Raw genomic sequence first — 17,239 nt, 5'->3', positions numbered from 1 at the left:
TGCATTTGTCATTATTGAATTGCATCCTGTTTACTTCAGACCATTTCTCCATTTGTCCACATCATTTTGAATTTTAATCCTATTCTCCAAAGCACTTGCAACCCCTCCCATCTTGGAATCATCCACAAACTTTATAAGTGCACTCTGTATGCCATTATCTAAATCACTGAAGATAGCAAATAGAATTGACCCATGCGGAAGGTATAAGATATTCAAGAAGTCTTTTCCATATGGCAGGAACTGCACACCCCGTTCAAGAGTGGCCACACTGTAAATGAAAAGAGGGAAGGGTTAGAGTTAGATTACCAATGAAAGAGATTATTCATGGAAACAAGCAATATGCTCAGTAATAAGTGTTTTTGTAGAAATGGGTCCACAGGGATGAAAGGCATTTATTGGCTTAGTCACAATGATTCTAAATAGCTAGTATCATTCAATTTTTATATACATTCTTTGTGATACTTTGATGGTTGGCTGTTGCATTTAAATGTTAGTGCAGTGCTTTTCAGGAAAGGTCTTTTAAAATAGAAATATTATTAATAATTATTTATTTGACCGCTTAACTTATCTGAATCTGTTCAGATATGGCTCTTCTATGACTGTTCATGGAAATAAGCCAAGTTCCTATTTAACCCCTGGTATGTTTTTAATATTCTCTGGAGTCTGATTTTTTTGCTTGCACTGATGCAAGCATGAACACACACAATAAAAAAGTCATATAGTACACCTCTACCTCGATATAACACTGTCCTCGGGAGCTGAAAAAACTTACCGCGTTATATGGAACTTGCTTTGATCCACCGGAGTGCGCAGCCCTGCCCCCCCGGAGCACTGCTTTACCGTGTTCTATCCGAATTTGTGTTATATTGGGTCGCGTTATATCGAGGTAGCGGTGTATTAGGAAGTGATGCTGACACAATTCTTCTTACCACTTCTTGGCTGCATGACAGGTAGGTAAAACAGGACCCTTTCCACTAACTTCAGTGGGCTTTGGATCAGGCTAATAGTGCCCTTACTGCAAAAATAGGACTGAGTCCTTGCTCTGGTGAAACCTTGTTAGACGAGTCACCCCTGCATTCACAAAGTTTTCTGTACTTGCACCATTTCACTCATATGATCCTTAAAGACATTTTTGTAGAGTTTAAAAATTCTGCCTATGGATATCTCTACGAGATGAGACCTCTCTTAGTTATGTGGATATGTGAGCATAGGGCAGGAAATGCTAAGACATTCATTTTGAACTGGGAAGCTGTCAGAAGGACTCACTCGATCTTTGGAGTGAATCAAACATGCTAGTTGTGAATCAGAGTCTGTCACATTTACATTTCATCTGACAGCACTGTGCTACAGTGCGAAATCAACAGGGTGAGAGAGCTCCAGATAAAGAAAAGAAGAGGGATGGTAGATAATATAGGGAGTCATAAATTGGGAGACATAAAAAGAGAGAATGAAACACAATTCATAATACAATCAGCTTTTATGGACACTATTCATAGTTGCATTTAGATACAAATATTGGACCAAAATCCTGAAAATGACTAATGGTCTCTCAGCACAGCCCTAAATTATGCCTTATCTACTAGCTTCGCTAAATCCCAATATAATATACGGATACTTTATTTCTCTTTAAATGGCACAGTAAGAATTGTGAATTCCGTTTCAGTGACATCAGGGTAAACACATACTGATGGTAATGCAATAGTATTACAAACAGTTGCAGCACCCTTCTTCCTCTGATATCAGTGAAATGAAAATTTGAAGTATTAAATGCTAATGTTAGAATGGATTTTTAAAGTTTACTGGAATTCCTACTTGATTTTATGTTTCATTCCAAAGATTTATGTTCGAACAAACAAAACTATATTTCACTGGGAGGACAAGTATATTTCACTCCATAACAAAAATAATCTCCATTCTTCTTGTAATGCTTGGAATTCTGATTTTTCAACAGTGGTGTTCAGTAATATTATGTAGCTTATGGGTTTTTGCTGGTCTGTAAATTGGTGTATTTTCAAAATCCTATGAACTCCCTTCTTCATCAGTGTGAAACGCACAATGCAGTACAATAATATTTTATTTTTATAGCTTCTTTCATTCAAACCTGTGACCTACAGAGTTAGGTAGTAACTGGAAGAGAGAGGAAATTTTAAGAAATATAAGCAAGAGAGACTACACATGTTTGTAGCTGAGCTTTAAAATGAGATGGAGAGTGGTTGAGGCAGAGAGATTCAGGAAGATTATTCCAGAAGACAGGCGCTGCAGCAGAGAAGGTTTTTTTTTCTTCAAATCAACAGATCACATGAGGGAGAGACAGAAAAGACTGGTGTTACACAGAGAGTGAGGGTGCAGGGAAGTGGAGGAGTGAGAGAGACACACACACACACACGGTCTGTGAAGTATTTTATTTGTAGTCTCATTTAGAATGCTCATCAGTGTATTGGATCACCTCATGTGCTAAGGAATTTTACATCACAAACACTCTTATGAGGCAGGGAAGTATTGTAGTCAGTATTTTACTGACAGAAAGCTGAGATGTAGAGAGGTTAAATGATTTGTCCATGATCACACAGAAAAGGTATAACAAAACCCCGATCTCCTGAGTTCCATTGTGATGCTTTAACCACAAGACCATCCCTCCTCAATAGGTGGGAAGATTTTTTTATAAAAAGGGAGACCAACTTTGAGCTATATCCTAAAAAGAATGAGTTTGTTTGACTATGGGATGGTGTGGCCATCCTTCTGACCATGCTGGAGCTTAGGGAGACCCACAGGGAGAAGAATGTTGCATGAGTCAAGACAAGAATGTGAATGATGATTTAGCAGAGGTGGAGTGAAACAGGACAGTGACATATGTTGCAGTAATAGGGATAGGTAGGTTTTCAGAAAGAGGAGATACAGTAGGGTGAGAAGAGTTCAAGGTCATGGATCACACTCAGGGCATGTCTTCACTACCCGCCGGATCGGCGGGTAGCAATCGATCTGTTGGGGATCGACTTATCGCGTCTTCACTAGACACGATCAAATCGATCCCTGATCGCTCTGCTGTCGACTCTGGAAATCCGCCGTGGCAAGAGGCGGAAGCGGAGTCGACAGCGGAGTGGCAGCGGTCGACTCGCCGGCGTCCTCACAGCCAGGTAAGTCGACCTAAAATACGCAACTTCAGCTACGCTATTCACGTAGCTGAAGTTGCGTATCTTAGGTCGAAACCCCGCCCCCCCCGGTAGTGTAGACCTAGCTTCAGATTATGGTCTGTGTAGGCTAATAGGAATCAAGTAGTGGGATCAGCATTCATGTCGCACTCCATGTCAGTACCTGGCCTCAGCCAGGGAAGCTAATGATCCAACCAGAAGACCAAATATGTTGATGAATCCTGGTCATGTGCCACCTAAAGCACATTGTGCATACACTAAGAAGTGAGATGGAGAACGTGAAATTGTGCTTGAGGATGTTCGTCGTTCCCAAGAGAAGACCTTTCTTTTGAAGCATTTACTGTTGCTGAAACAAATTGAGAAGTCACAAGTTTACCTGCTCAAGATAGACAAATAAGAGTCTTTAAAAGTGATGAAAAATTAGAATTATTGTGGTTTAATTTGTAGTTAAGGATAATGATAGAGATAAAAGCACAAAGATAGATGGTAGATAGAAAAGAGCAGAGAGCCAAAAAATGAACCTTGTGGGATATTACAAAGGAAGGTCTTGTTACAGAGGAGAACTGTGTGTGCTACATATAGTATATATTGGTGTTGGTGGAATAACAGTTTAGAACATTCTGAACATCCATCCTCTGAAAGTAAGGGTCCTTTGAGGTGCTTCAGTTTAAGTGCCAAAATCACTAGTCACTTCTGAAAGTCTTGGCTAGCATATACTACTTTATAGGAAGAAGAGTATTGTGTCTCTTTGATTATGATCTTTTAGTGCAAGCTAGACAAATTCAGACTAAAAATAAGGTGCATTTTTAACACTGAGAGTAATTAACCATTGAAGCAAACCTAGAGACATGGTGGATTTGCCATCATTTGCAATCTTTAATCAAGGCTGGATAGCTTTCTAAAATATGTGCTATAGCCCAATAGAAGTTATGGACCCGATGCAGAAATTATTGGGCGAGGTTCTATGACCTTTGTTACATAGGAGGTCAGACTAGATTATGATGATGCTCCCACCTGGCTTTAAAATCTATTTAAAATCTCTTTGTATTATATGTTGACGCCTGTTGACTTCACTGGCCATATTAAAGGGAGGAAACTGTGTTAATTTATATAAAAGCAAGTGGTTAAGAAAAGAATACTGTGTGTTCTGTGTATCTTAATTAAAATACTCAAAATGTGAAAAAAATTTAATTAGTCAGTTTGGTAAATAACTAGTGACTAAGCCAAATTTAGCCCATTCATTTACGTGAGTGAAATTACACCAGGAATGAATTTGGCCAGCTGAGTTCAGTTTATGGCATAATTAATCATAATTGTGGTGTGTGCTATGTGTAACATATGAATGTTCTGCTTCACGAACAGTAATATTTGGCCTTTTTGGCATATTTTCTTTCATAAATCATGACACTGAAATATAAGGATAAATATAACTCCGGGTTTTGCTTTTCATGATGCAGCTATTCTTATGTTTTTTTTATTATTTCTTTTGATGTCAAAACAAGGAGAAATTAAAGTCAGTGTGAAGGCAAAAAATGTTAGATATCTACTTCATGCTTATTCCAAAAATAATACTTAGTCCTTGTACACAGTATGGAGATACACTACTTGAAATCACTTTAAAACCATAAACTAATCATAACTATTATTAGTCCAATGGAAGTTGCTCACGTTAAGTGTTTACAAGACTGAGAGGTCTTTAGTTAGCCATATGTCTCCAACAGTGTACTAAGGAGAAAAAAAAATTAAAGACTGAATTGAGAATGTCAGGTCAAGAGAGGAACAACAAATAAGGTGCTAATCTATATCTAGGTATCTATCTATAGCTCTTGTGAACCTGGTGAAACGACCAGCATCAGCAGTGGGAAACACTTCCTTCAACTCCCCAAGTAGACTTAATATATAATATTTAACATAATACTGTGATGGGGTATTAAAAACCCCACACTGTAAAGGGTTAACTATCTGCTGTGGGATCAGTCAGCTCTGCCCTGCTACATGTGCAGTAGGTATTAGGCTTAGAGAGGCGGATGAAAAGGGGAGAGTCCAGCTCAGTTAGGAACTGGCTTGGAGTGAGAGCAGTCCTTCAGCTTCCATTCCTTGAGAGCAGCCTGGCTAGGGCCAGGAACTGAGTAGACTGCCTGACAGAACCTTCCTGAGGGAAGGTAGGTTTGATGAGGGACTATTGTTCTGAGTTGCTCTGAGTGATTTGCCTGTTTGTTGCTGAGTATGACTGCTGCAGATGGTCCCGCACTGGAAGGGGGAACAGCCAAATTAAAGCCGTTTTGTCTTTTGCAGCTGACCAGGGACCCAGAAGTAATTTGTCAGGAGCCTAGAAATGATCTTGTCACAAATACTTCCTATAATCAGGCAACTCACATGTGAGTGCTCACAGAATTGAGGGCTAATAGACCAACAGGAGAGAGAACACTGAAATAGATATCTATATGGACCCACCTCACAGAGAAATCTTCCCTTCCCAGATATAAGATCTAGCTGAGAAAAAAAGTTGAAAGACTTTTTTAAGAAATAACTTAATGAGATTTCAAGCCTTTGTTTTTTATATATAAGTATGTACACACATCCATAATATGTGTATTTTTGTATGGTCATTTGAAACCTAGTGAATCTAATTTTAGAGCAGTACCATTGCGAGTACCAATCAGAACATTGTTCATTCTCTCATAGGCAGCATACAAATACATTATGTGCTGCCATGCATACCAGCAAAGCCAGTGTGTCCTTCAAGGTTTTTCTCAACTGGGATATCCATAGAAACCTTACTATAGTTATGCTGGATGTTCAAACATACAATCAGTACTGAGACCTCTTAAAATGAGTTGTACTCTTACAAACAAACTCCCTCCATACAGTCTCTCAAACATGTTCTTATCTACATGTCTAATAGAACAAGTCTTGTTTTTATTTTTGTGATTGATGAGCCAAGCAAAACTTTAAGGAGGCCTGGTCCTCCCCAAGTAGCTGGTTGGAATAGAGGAAATTTGTAAGCATAAGATCACTTATGAATCATCAACATCCACTTAGTCTGCTTTCTCCCAATCCACACAGAGACATCGCAGTCAATTCAAGTGTTTTTCATTCTCAGCAGGGCAAGAATTGAGAAATTCAAAATGAAAATCCCATCAGCCTTCTCTGAGTGTGCTGAGAGGTGAAAGAGGAAGCTTATGACTTGCTTATTTATAGCAAGGACCTGAAACTAACAAATCTGGGAAGAAAGTGCCAGTGAAGTCTTGATAGGAAAGCTCTACCTGGCATCAGCCATGGTGGTTGAGCCTTATTTTTCAATGCATGCTATTAGAGTAGATACTCTGCTACAGATTTACAGCAATCCTGTAGCAATATTGGCCAAACAAACAAACTGGTACTATGATGCATTAGAAAAAGGGGAGGAAGAGGATGGTGATGCCATCAGTGAATAGTGATTACATCAGTGAATGAGGACCTTTTGAAAACAGTGCTGAGAATTCTTGAGAATAATAAGAGAGCGCCACACTGGTCATGCTGTGAAAGCCTACAAACCAGAATAGCAGTTGTTAATAAAACACCCGGGGTCAGCAAACGAGCCAGAAGTTCTGAGTCTGGAGCCCATTCTTTCCCAGAGATCAGTATAAGCAGCTATGCACGGTCTGCTGCCCCTGTCAATGAAACCTCAAGAAAGACTTAAAAAAAAATCTTCTGAGCTGCCCCTTGCATCATTCACCCATCAGTGACTCAGAAACAAGCCTGTGTCACCTGATTTAAATTAGTTTTTAAGCTTTACTCTGGTATGTTTTTTCTAACTTTCCACTGATAGTGGCACTGAGGCAGTCAGTATGTCCACCTCTGCTCTGCCTTAGCAACCCTCAACATGTTTGTCAGTATCACTCGCTTACTAAACTGCACACAACATATGTTACTATCTTTTTTTTACACTGTTTTACCCTTTGTTTAGTCTTCTGGACCATCTACCAACTGCACTGTTACCTACACTGTTAACTTCCTTCTTTTTCTTCTCAAACATCTCAGTTTCCCTTGTTACACCCAACTGACAGTATTAAAATATAGGAAGGGCTTGCTGGTTTCCTGTTATAAGATTCTGATTGCCTTGTCAGGCTTAGCTCTCTGTCTTGAGAGATACTTCTATAAATTGGATAATATCATGGATTCACTGTAAATGTCAAGCTGGTAATCAATTCAGTCCCCATGCCCCTTTTCCTACACAGAGGTAGTTCTTCCTTAATGTCAAGACTAACCGCTTCTAGGGGATTTTAAACCCAGTACACTATTTGCCATTCAGTAGGAATTGGATTGGGCCCTTAAGCCAAAGAAGATGAGATAATTTAGTCACGCTAATGTATTTGGGCGCCATGTCTCAATCAGTCATGTTGAAACTCTTGAGGTTCTTCCATTACTGCTTTAGGGCTGTGGTGTTTTTTTTTTTTTTTAAATCAGTTTCAGAGTTTTCCAGAAGGAACTGCTTATCAGTGTATCTGACTTTGCCACCCATCAGACAGATTGTTCACATTAATATAGCAAGAATAAGAAACATGAAATGAAATGAAATAAACCTGTTAAAACAATCATTTTATTGTGTCTTGTTCTTAATTATTTAATTACACATGTGAGTAGTCTTTACATATTACTCAACATATGCTAATACTTTAAAGTTAAATACTCGTTTAAGTGTTCAGGGTATCGGGGCCTGAAAGGACAAAATGCAATGGAAGGCCTATAAGAGTTAAGTGAATAAAAGGGATGAATTATGGACTAAGTACTGAGGTTCCTTGTTGCTACAGTACGAATAATGTTACTGGATGATTTAAATGAATACTTTTTTTATTCACATTTTAGAAGTTGTGCCTGCCAATTGAAAATTAAAATATGCATCACCAAGACAGCTTGCATGTGATTCTGATGGAAACAAACTTTAAAAAGGTGGAGGCAAAGAGGTTGAGGGGGAGAATGCTGTTATTCATTTACGTAACATCTACCTAGATAAAGCATAGTTAAGGCTGTAACATACACCACTAAGAGGATGAGTACATTAGTTGCTAAACTTTTAGTACTAATGCATTGGTTCACATTTATTTTTTGCTTGAAGACTTGAAATCTCACTCATGTGGTTGTATCTATGCTGTACATGTTGCTTATATGCAATTTGTTCTTATCTATTTGCAGAGTATTTTAAAAATACTTCCTTGGAGTGACATTATTTTGGCAAGGAGAAGAGGTTTTTTTTTGTTTTTTTAAAAGGGACATAATCTAAAAATGTAGATTTGAAGGTTAACACTTATCAACATATGCGGATAGTTTAAAAAAAAATGCTTCTGGGATGGTAATTCAGTGTATGGCAGTGTTCTCTGAGTCAGTATTGAACTTCTGTCTCAGCATGGCTGTAGCAATTTCTCTGCTGTTGGAGGTGCCATGTTTCATCTGGGAAATAAGCAGAGGCTCTGACTGACTGTGGTCATTAAGTACTGTATATGGTGCTATATATTTAGGAGTAGAGATGTTAATGGGCTACTTCCAGTGTAGGTCATTATATTCCACTGATTTAATTACTCCTTGTGATTTCAACTGATGATAGTATTTTTCAGGTTTTGTCCTACATTATAGAGTTATCCCACAATTTGATACAGTCACCACACCAGAGGTAGTGGTATTTCAGGGAATAGAGATTTTTTGTGTTTGCTATACAAAAGACATGTAAGACAAACAGTCTAATCACAGGCAGCCCTTCATTGCCATGTAAAGGTGAAAACTCATCTGGAACAGTGAGTGTGAGTGTTGAGATATCAGGAAGAAGGAATCTTTTGCAAGAAGTCTCTGTGTTCTCCTCCTTGCTGAGGAGCAGCATTGGCAGCTCCCCACAGTGCAATTGAGAGAGGAGGAAAGGAGCGTGTTGTAGGTCTGACTAGAGGGGCTCACATGCTTTGCCAAATGCTGCGTTGGGGACAGAAGCATCAGGGGTCTTTATTCCTTAGCGTTATTGCTGAATATTTTAAAGAGGGGCATAACTCAGGTTATTCACTAATTTGCAGGACTTGACCCAGAGAATTTAGAAACCTTCTGGAAGAAAAGAGTATAAACTCTGCCCCCATTATTATTTATTATTCTTAGTAATAAAATTAAGAGGGTATTATAGATTTCAGATGCCAGTGACTCCATGCAGTTTTCCATATCCAAAATACTAAGGGACCAAATATTTTTAGTTACACCCTTGCACTCCACTAGATTCTGTGGGATTTCATGGCTGTAACTGAGAGTCAGATTTGTCATTGTTTAACCATTTGAGTAAAACCTATTTTTAAAAAATTCCTTGTACAAAACTTTATTTTCATTAAAAGTAATTTTTGCAATTTTGGTGTAATAAAAATGGAATGAGACTTTCATGGACACAATAGAGCAGTCCAACCCCCAGTCTGACAGCCTCTCTGCTGTTGAGGAGGATGAAAGTCTTGGGAAAGGAGAACATCAAACTGAAGAGCAGGGAAATGATCTCATAGTTTGAATTCACCTTCCAGGATATCATGATATCCTCTTGCACAGCGGATATCTCTCCAGAGGAGGGAATCGTGGTTACTAGGAAGAGTCCAGTAATAGTAATGGGGGATTCAATCATGAGACATACATATAGCTGAGTGTGTGATGACCGGGAGACTCTCATGGTGACTTGCCTGTTGGGTGCGAAGGTTGTGCATTTCTCAAGACATCTAGACAGACTTATGTGCAGTATTGGGGAGTAGTCAGTGGTCATGGTACATGTAGGTATCAATGACATAGGGGAAAGGTAGGAGAGAGGGCCTGGAGGCCAAATTTAGGTAAGAGATGGTAGTCCAGGACCTCCATAATGGTATTCACTGAAATGCTTCCAGTTCCATGCTCAGGGACAGTTAGGCAGAACTGCAGGGTCTCAGTGAGTGGATGAGATGATGGTGTAGGGAGGAGGGGTTTAGGTGTATTAGGAAGCTGGCAACCTTTTGGGGAAGAAGGAGCCTATACAGGAAGGATGAGCTCCACTTAAACCAAAATGGAACCACATTGCTGGAATGTAAAATGAAAAAGGTTGTAGAAGAAATTTTAAACTGACTGGGGGAATGCTGTCTGGTGCAGAGGAGCACATGAGTTGGACAGAGACATCCCATTGGAGAAGATCTGTTAACAGGGATTCTCTATATCCTGATAAAGAGGAGAGAATAGAAATTGAAGTACAAGTAGGAACTGAAGAGAAACAGTCAAACAAAAGAGAGTCCCATTCAATTACATCACATGGAGCCAGACAACTAAAAAGTGACCAATTGTATAAGTGCTTGTATATAAATGCTAGAAGTCTAAATACTAAGATGGGTGGACTTGAATGCCTGGTATTAAATGAGGCTATTTATATAATAGGCATCACAGAAACCTGGTGGAACAATGATAATCAATGGGACACAGTAATACCAGGGTACAAAATATATAGGAATTACAGAGTAGGTTGTGCTGGTAGGTGAGTGGCACTATATGTGAAAGAAAACATAGTCAAATATAGTAAAAATATTAAATGAATCAAACTGTACCATAGAATCTCGGTGGATAGAAATTTTGTGCTTGAATAATAAGGGTATAGCAGTAAGAATATACTATCAACCACCTGACTGGGATGGTCATGGTAATTGTGATTAGAGAGGCTATAAAAATAGAAAACTCAGTAATAATGGGGGATTTCAACAATCCCCATATTTGAGTGGATACAAGTCACCTCAAGATGGGATGCAGAGATAAAATTTCTAGACACCATTAATGACTGCTTCTTGGAGCAGCTAATCCTGGAACCCACAAGGGGAGTTTAGGATTTAATCCTAAATGGAGTACAGGATCTGGTCCAAGAGGTGAATATAACTGAACTGCTCGGTAATAGTGACCATAATGTAATCAAATTTAATATCCTGGGTGTGAGGGGAAATACCAGAAACTGACCACAGTAGTATTTAACTTCAGAAAGGGAAACTAGACAAAAATGAGGAAGCTAGTTAAGCGGAAATTGAAATGAACAGTCACAAGAATGAAATGCCAGCAAGCTACATGCAAACTTTTTAACACCATAATAGAAGCTCAAATTAAATATATACCCAAAATTAAAAAAACTGTAAGAGGACCAAAAATGCCATCATGGCTAAACAGAGTAAAAGTGGCAGTTAGAGGCAAAAAGGCATCCTTTAAAAATTGAAAGTCATGAATACCCTACTGAGGAAAATAGAAAGGAGCATAAACTCTGGCAACTCAAATGTAAAAGTATAATAAGTTAAAAAGTCTTTTGCTAGTTGCTCTTCAAATTCTAACCGCAAAATAATTAAGTACACCAGAAGCAGGAAGCCTACCAAACAGTCAGTGAGGCTGCAGGATGACTAAGGTGTTAAAAGAACAGGAGTACTTGTGGCACCTTAGAGACTAACAAATTTATTAGAGCATAAATTTGTTACTCTCTAAGGTGCCACAAGTACTCCTGTTCTTTTTGAGGATACAGACTAACACGGCTGCTACTCTGAAAACTGTCATTATGTAAGGTGTTAAAGGACCACTGAAGGAAGACATGGATGTTGCAGAGAAGCTAAATGAATTCTTTGCATGGATCTTCACTGCAGATGATCTGAGTGAGATTCCCACACCTGAGCCATTCTTTTAAAGTGACAAATCTGAAGAACAGCCCCAGAGTGAGGTGTCAATAGAGGAGGGTTTGGAACAAATTAATTAAACTAAACAGTAATAAGTCACTAAGACCAGATGATATTCACCCAAAAATTCTGAAGGAACTCAAATATGAAATTGCAGAAGTAAGAACTGTGGTACTTCTTAAATTAGCTTCTGTACCAGATGATTGGAGGATAGCTAATGTGACCCCAATTTTTAAGAGAAGCTCCAGGCAATTACAGGCTTGTAAGCCTAACATCAGTCCCAGGCAAATTGGTTGAAACTATAGTAAAGGAATAGAATTATCAGACAGATAGAGGAACACGATTTGATGAGGGAAGAGTCAACGTGGCTTTGTAAAGGGAAACCATACCTCACCAATCTATTAGAATTCTTTGAGGAGTTCAACAAGCAGGTGGACAAGGGGGATCCAGTGGCTATTGTGTACTTGAACTTCAGAAAGCCTTTGACAAGGTCCCTCACCAAAGACTGTTAAACAAAGTAAGCAGTCATGGGATAAGAGGGAAGGTTCTCCCAAAGATCAATAACTGGTTAAAAGACAGGAAATAAAGGGTAGGAATATGTGTTCAGTTAAGAGAATGAACCAAGGTAAATAACAGTGACCCCCAGGGATCTGTGCTGGGACCACTGCTATTCAGTATTTTCATAAATGATCCAGAAAAAGCAGTAAACAGTGAGGTGGCACAGCTTGCAGACAACACAAAGTTACTCAAGATAGTTAAGTCCAAAGCAAACTGCAAAGAGTTAACAAAAGGATTTCACAAAACTGGGTGACTAGACAACAAAATGTAAGATGAAATTCGATGTTGATACATTCAAAGTAATGCAGATTGGAATACACCACCCCAACTATCCATACAAAATGATGTGGTTTCAATTTGCTATTACCACACAAGACAGAGATCTTGGAGTCACTGTAGGTAGTTTTTGGGAAAATATCCATGCAATGTGCAGCAGCATTCAAAAAAGCTTAACCGAATGTTAGGAAGCATTAAGAAAGGGTTAAACACTAAGAGAGTAAATATCATAATGCCATCATGGTACGGCCACATCTTGAATACTGCATGCAGTTCTGGTTACCCCATATAAAAAATATATATTAAAAATTGAAAAGGTGAAGAGAAGAGCAACAAAAATGATGAAGGGTATGGAACAGCTTTCATATGAGGAGAAATTAAAAAACTGGGACTGTTCAGTTTGGAAAAGAGACGAGTAAAGAGAGATATGATAGAAATTTATAAAATCCATGAGTGTATGGAGAAAGTGAATAAGGAAATGTTATTTACCCCTTCACATAACACAAGAATCAGGGGTCACCCAATAAAATTTATCAACAGCAGGTTTAAAACGAACTACAGGAAGTACTTCTTCACACAATCCACAGTCAGTCTTTGGAACTTGTGGTCAGTGGATGTTGTGAAGGCCAAAAGTATAACAGGGTTCAATACAGAATTAGATAAGTTCATGGAGGATAGGTCCATCAATAGCTATTAGCCAAGATAGTCAGGGATGCAACCCCATGCTCTGACTGTCAGATGCTGGGATTGGATGACAGAGGATGGATCACGTGATAATTTCCCTGTTCTGTTAATTCCCTCTGAAGCATGTGGCATTGGTCACTGTCGAAAGAAAGATACTGGGCTAGATGAACCATTGATCTGACCCACTATGGTCATTCTTGTGATACTTCTCATTCATGCACAATTTGAGTACTGCCAGTTTGGGTTACATTTGTAAATGATTGTGATTTGATATCCCTTGAGCAGAAGTAATGATCTCAAATATGAGCAGAAGAAATGACTTTTATCTCTCTCTTTTTTCTTTTCAGAATCACAGTGTACACTCTGTGGTGAGCCTGAAGGTGAGTGTGTTTCTATATTCTTAATCATTTTCAAAGCTGATAGTGCACAGGCTTGACTCAAGTGATCTGTTTAGTCTGCTAGTTCATTTGTACAGGTAACAGTAGATTGAACATGGTATTAGAAATGATGCTAACACAAGAAACACTCACACTTTGCTGTGCTAGATACCAAAATGAATCAAATTAAACTGAGTAAAGCACAGTACACGCTCCAGGCAGAAGGAAATTATCTTAAAGGACAAATATTCCATTACAGTAAAAATGGAAATATTTGCTTTTTGTTCAGTTTTTGTGTGTTTGCCAGTATAATTTGGGATACGAAACACTGATGAGGCACTTGAAGACATCATTTGGAAAAAAAGGACATTGGATAATGTAAATGAAAATGAGTTAATCTGTAAAGGGTCACATTTTCATGTTTAGTGTAACTCAGAGTACTAAGAGAAGCTCTTTTTTAACAGGTGAAGTGAATAAATACTGCTTTTGAAACAAGGATAATTAGGCAATAACATTAATGCAAACGTATGCACCAATGATATTTATTTTTCAGTGCCAAATTAACACCAAGATGAGATGTCGGATTTACCTAAATAAGCATTGAGGTGAATCTGAGGGTTTTACTTTTTGAAGCAGATAGTCCATTATTGGAGAAAAACCTCGCATTCTATTACCCTTATTGCTATTAAACAAAATGTAAGAGGAAAATTATCTTCTAACCCAGCTATCTGGAACCTCTCTGTCAAAAGTAATCCAAAATACTGGCCATGATGGATCCATTTTCAGCCATTTTACAAAACTCAGAAGCTTGATTATGACGGGCAGCTTAATTTTTCAGTACTTTATATGCTCAGAATAGTTTCTGAAAAGCAAAACAAAGCTTTCTATATTTTGGGGTGAGGAGGAGGAGAAGCTAATAACCGTATTCAGGAGAATTAAAGATGGTGTCTGATGTGATAAGTCTTGGGGCTTTGCAACTAATGAAACAATCCAGTTCATAAGAACATTTTTCATCTGCGTATTAATTTATTAACCGTCCTGAGAGGTTTGTTTTGACATTTTTGCGTTCCTTTTACCAAAAAGCTATAGTACTAGTTGCTGTGCTTTTTCCATGTAGTTTATAAAAAATTAGACCAAATAAAGGAAAAGCATTCAACAGATGTTCAGTGGCCTTATGTGGCAAACTGATGACTTTACTATCTCAGTGTACAGTTGTGTGTTGGATTAACTGTTGTTGTGCATGACTAAACTGACTTTTCACAATCATGCTCATTTTTCCCCAGAAAACCAGAAGTACATACTCAGTTTTGCAAACTTGAATTAAAAAAATCTGTGTGTTCTTAAAAGTGAATAACAGGGTTCAGACTTTTTTTTTAAAGTACTCAATAACAAGCCCTTCATTTTTATGTGTTTAAAAAAATCTGTCAAATGGTGAGTGACTGTTTTGTTGGTGGGACCTGTATTAACTTGTTATTCAGCTGTTTAGATGAGCAAAAACAAACTGTTATAGATGGAAATTTCTTCTGGCGTGCCAACTAACTCCTTGAGTGCAGTGCTGCTGGTATGCTAATTGTTAAATCTTAGCTACAGTTTTTAAAGCCTACTCATTAAGTTCAGTAAAGATAAGTGAAAAGGATTTTTACAGTCTGTTTTTTCTTTGCTTCTGAGTGCACTGATCTCCAGGTGCTGAGCAAACTCAGTGGGTTTAACTATAGTATTATGGAGCAGTGGTAGCTGCACCAGAGTTAAGGTTGCTTTATGAAGTTCCATTTTAACACTAGCTTTACACTTTTGTAGCAGTCTCAATAAAATGGCAAAAAAACCCACACACAGAATATAATTTTTGAGCACTATATGAATTTTTCATTGTGGTTTGATGAAAAATAAATTGATAGGGAGAGACTAATGAAAGTTCAAAAATTACCCATTTTGGCAATTATTTCATTGGATTATCTCTTCCTCCCCGCTCCAGAAATCTAAAACACTATGGGATCTGTCCATTGGCTACACTGTTGCTCAGCTACACATAGATAGTATTTGTCTTTAGAGTACCTTCCAACTTTTTTTAGTCATGGAAAATACACTTCTATTCATTTCCAAGGGAGGGAGGCAGAGACTGTTTCATCCACTACTCCTGTAGCTTAGGGGGCAGTTCCCTGATCTAGGAAAGAGGCTGCCGCAAGTTTCTTACCTCTTCTAAATCCTGTTTAAATTCCTATCCAGTCGATTATGCTCACTATTGACTAAGGCTATGAACCTGCCCTAGAAAACAGTTAGAAAAGTGCTTCTGAACACTCTCCCCCCCACCCCCATTTTTAAAATAAATTAGCAGAATGTTTATTCAAAGTTGAGCAGGCCCGGACACCAGATCTTTAATATGACAAATCCCCATCTGATCCACTACACCACATTGCCATCCATACTGGTTTAGTCACACTGAGTTATCCTATTTCTAACCACTATAAACCACATTGCTCTGCCAGAGCCAGGAGGAATCCAGGATTCCTGATCACCAATATTCTACTGTGGACTAGTCACTAGTTGTGGAACACACTGGGAAGAGCATGTGAAGTCCTTCTCTGGTGGCTCATCTAGAAAGGAGTTTGTGCTTACTCCTGCAGTTCAAATAGTAAGAATTTAAGCTAGTGATCTGAAAGTTAAGGGATTCAAACCCTGATGATGATCTGTTTGGAGGCATGGTAAGGATTATGTGGTTCTCATGATGAAAAGGCCACTCCAAAGCAGATTTTTTTACTTAAAAATCTATGATCTGTAAATAGTCATGTGAATCATTAAAATACACTTTTCATATTTGTTGTTTATCACACATTTTGCTTGTGCAATCAACTGTTCAGTGTATGTGTAACATGCCTTTTCTAAGCTCACAGAGGATGTGACTGTGACAACATTCAGTTTGAAAGCCTGGTTCTTAGCACAAGCTGTAAAGACTCAAGTGTTTATATCCAGAGCTCATCAGTTCAATCCCTGTTACTGTCTAAGATGGCGATTGTCACACTTGCAGCTGTACCACATTAGCATGTTTAATTGTTGAGAGGTATTCCTCATATTAGTAGGGAAGGGGGAGTGCATTAGTCAGATCTGCTCGTACAATACAGACATTCTCACCCTATTGCTGCAGCTGCTTCTGATGGCATCTAGTTTCCAGGAGTCCATGAGAGGCTACAAGCTGTTTTGGGAAGTGAGTGATGGTACAGATTTTTTCACGGAAGTTCCCTTGTGCTGAAAGTTTGTTGGTGCTAAGCATAGAGGGTTGCTCTTGCTGTACTGACTTTCAGTAAAGTTTTAAACAGAGATAAAATGTTGTAGACAAAAAATTTACTGAGGCACAGCATAACTTCTCATGTTCTTGAGGAGCATGGATGAAGTCAAGAGTAACTTCAGCAGCAGTTGCTCCCTGTGATCTCTAGGCAGATGTAGCTCTTCTTCTTCCTGACTTTCCTGAGCTATCCTCTGAAATACACTAAACCTGTATTAAAAACATTGGGGAAATTAGCAAACAAAACCTAAATTTGGTAGCTGGGCA

General features: G+C 38.5%; 1 protein-coding gene across 2 annotated transcripts in view; it reads left to right on the top strand.

The window, feature by feature from the left end:
- The window catches only part of DLGAP2 (DLG associated protein 2), a 506,645-nt gene that overhangs the window by 172,083 nt on the left and 317,323 nt on the right, over positions 1 to 17,239 (top strand). For both annotated transcript variants that reach the window (XM_026653071.1, XM_026653068.1), the window contains exon 2: positions 13,666 to 13,698. Coding sequence is in view for 1 of the 2 variants with exons in the window: in XM_026653068.1 (XP_026508853.1) it covers positions 13,666 to 13,698 (33 nt within the window). In the remaining variant the exon portion in view is untranslated. The remainder of the gene's footprint in view (positions 1 to 13,665; positions 13,699 to 17,239) is intronic.

The sequence above is a fragment of the Terrapene carolina genome, unplaced genomic scaffold (genome assembly GCF_002925995.2).
Source record: "Terrapene carolina triunguis isolate 2854851 unplaced genomic scaffold, T_m_triunguis-2.0 Scaffold42, whole genome shotgun sequence".
NCBI lineage: Eukaryota > Metazoa > Chordata > Testudines > Emydidae > Terrapene > Terrapene triunguis.
Note: the sequence above shows the minus strand (reverse complement) of the source record. Positions and strands in the feature narration are given on the sequence as shown.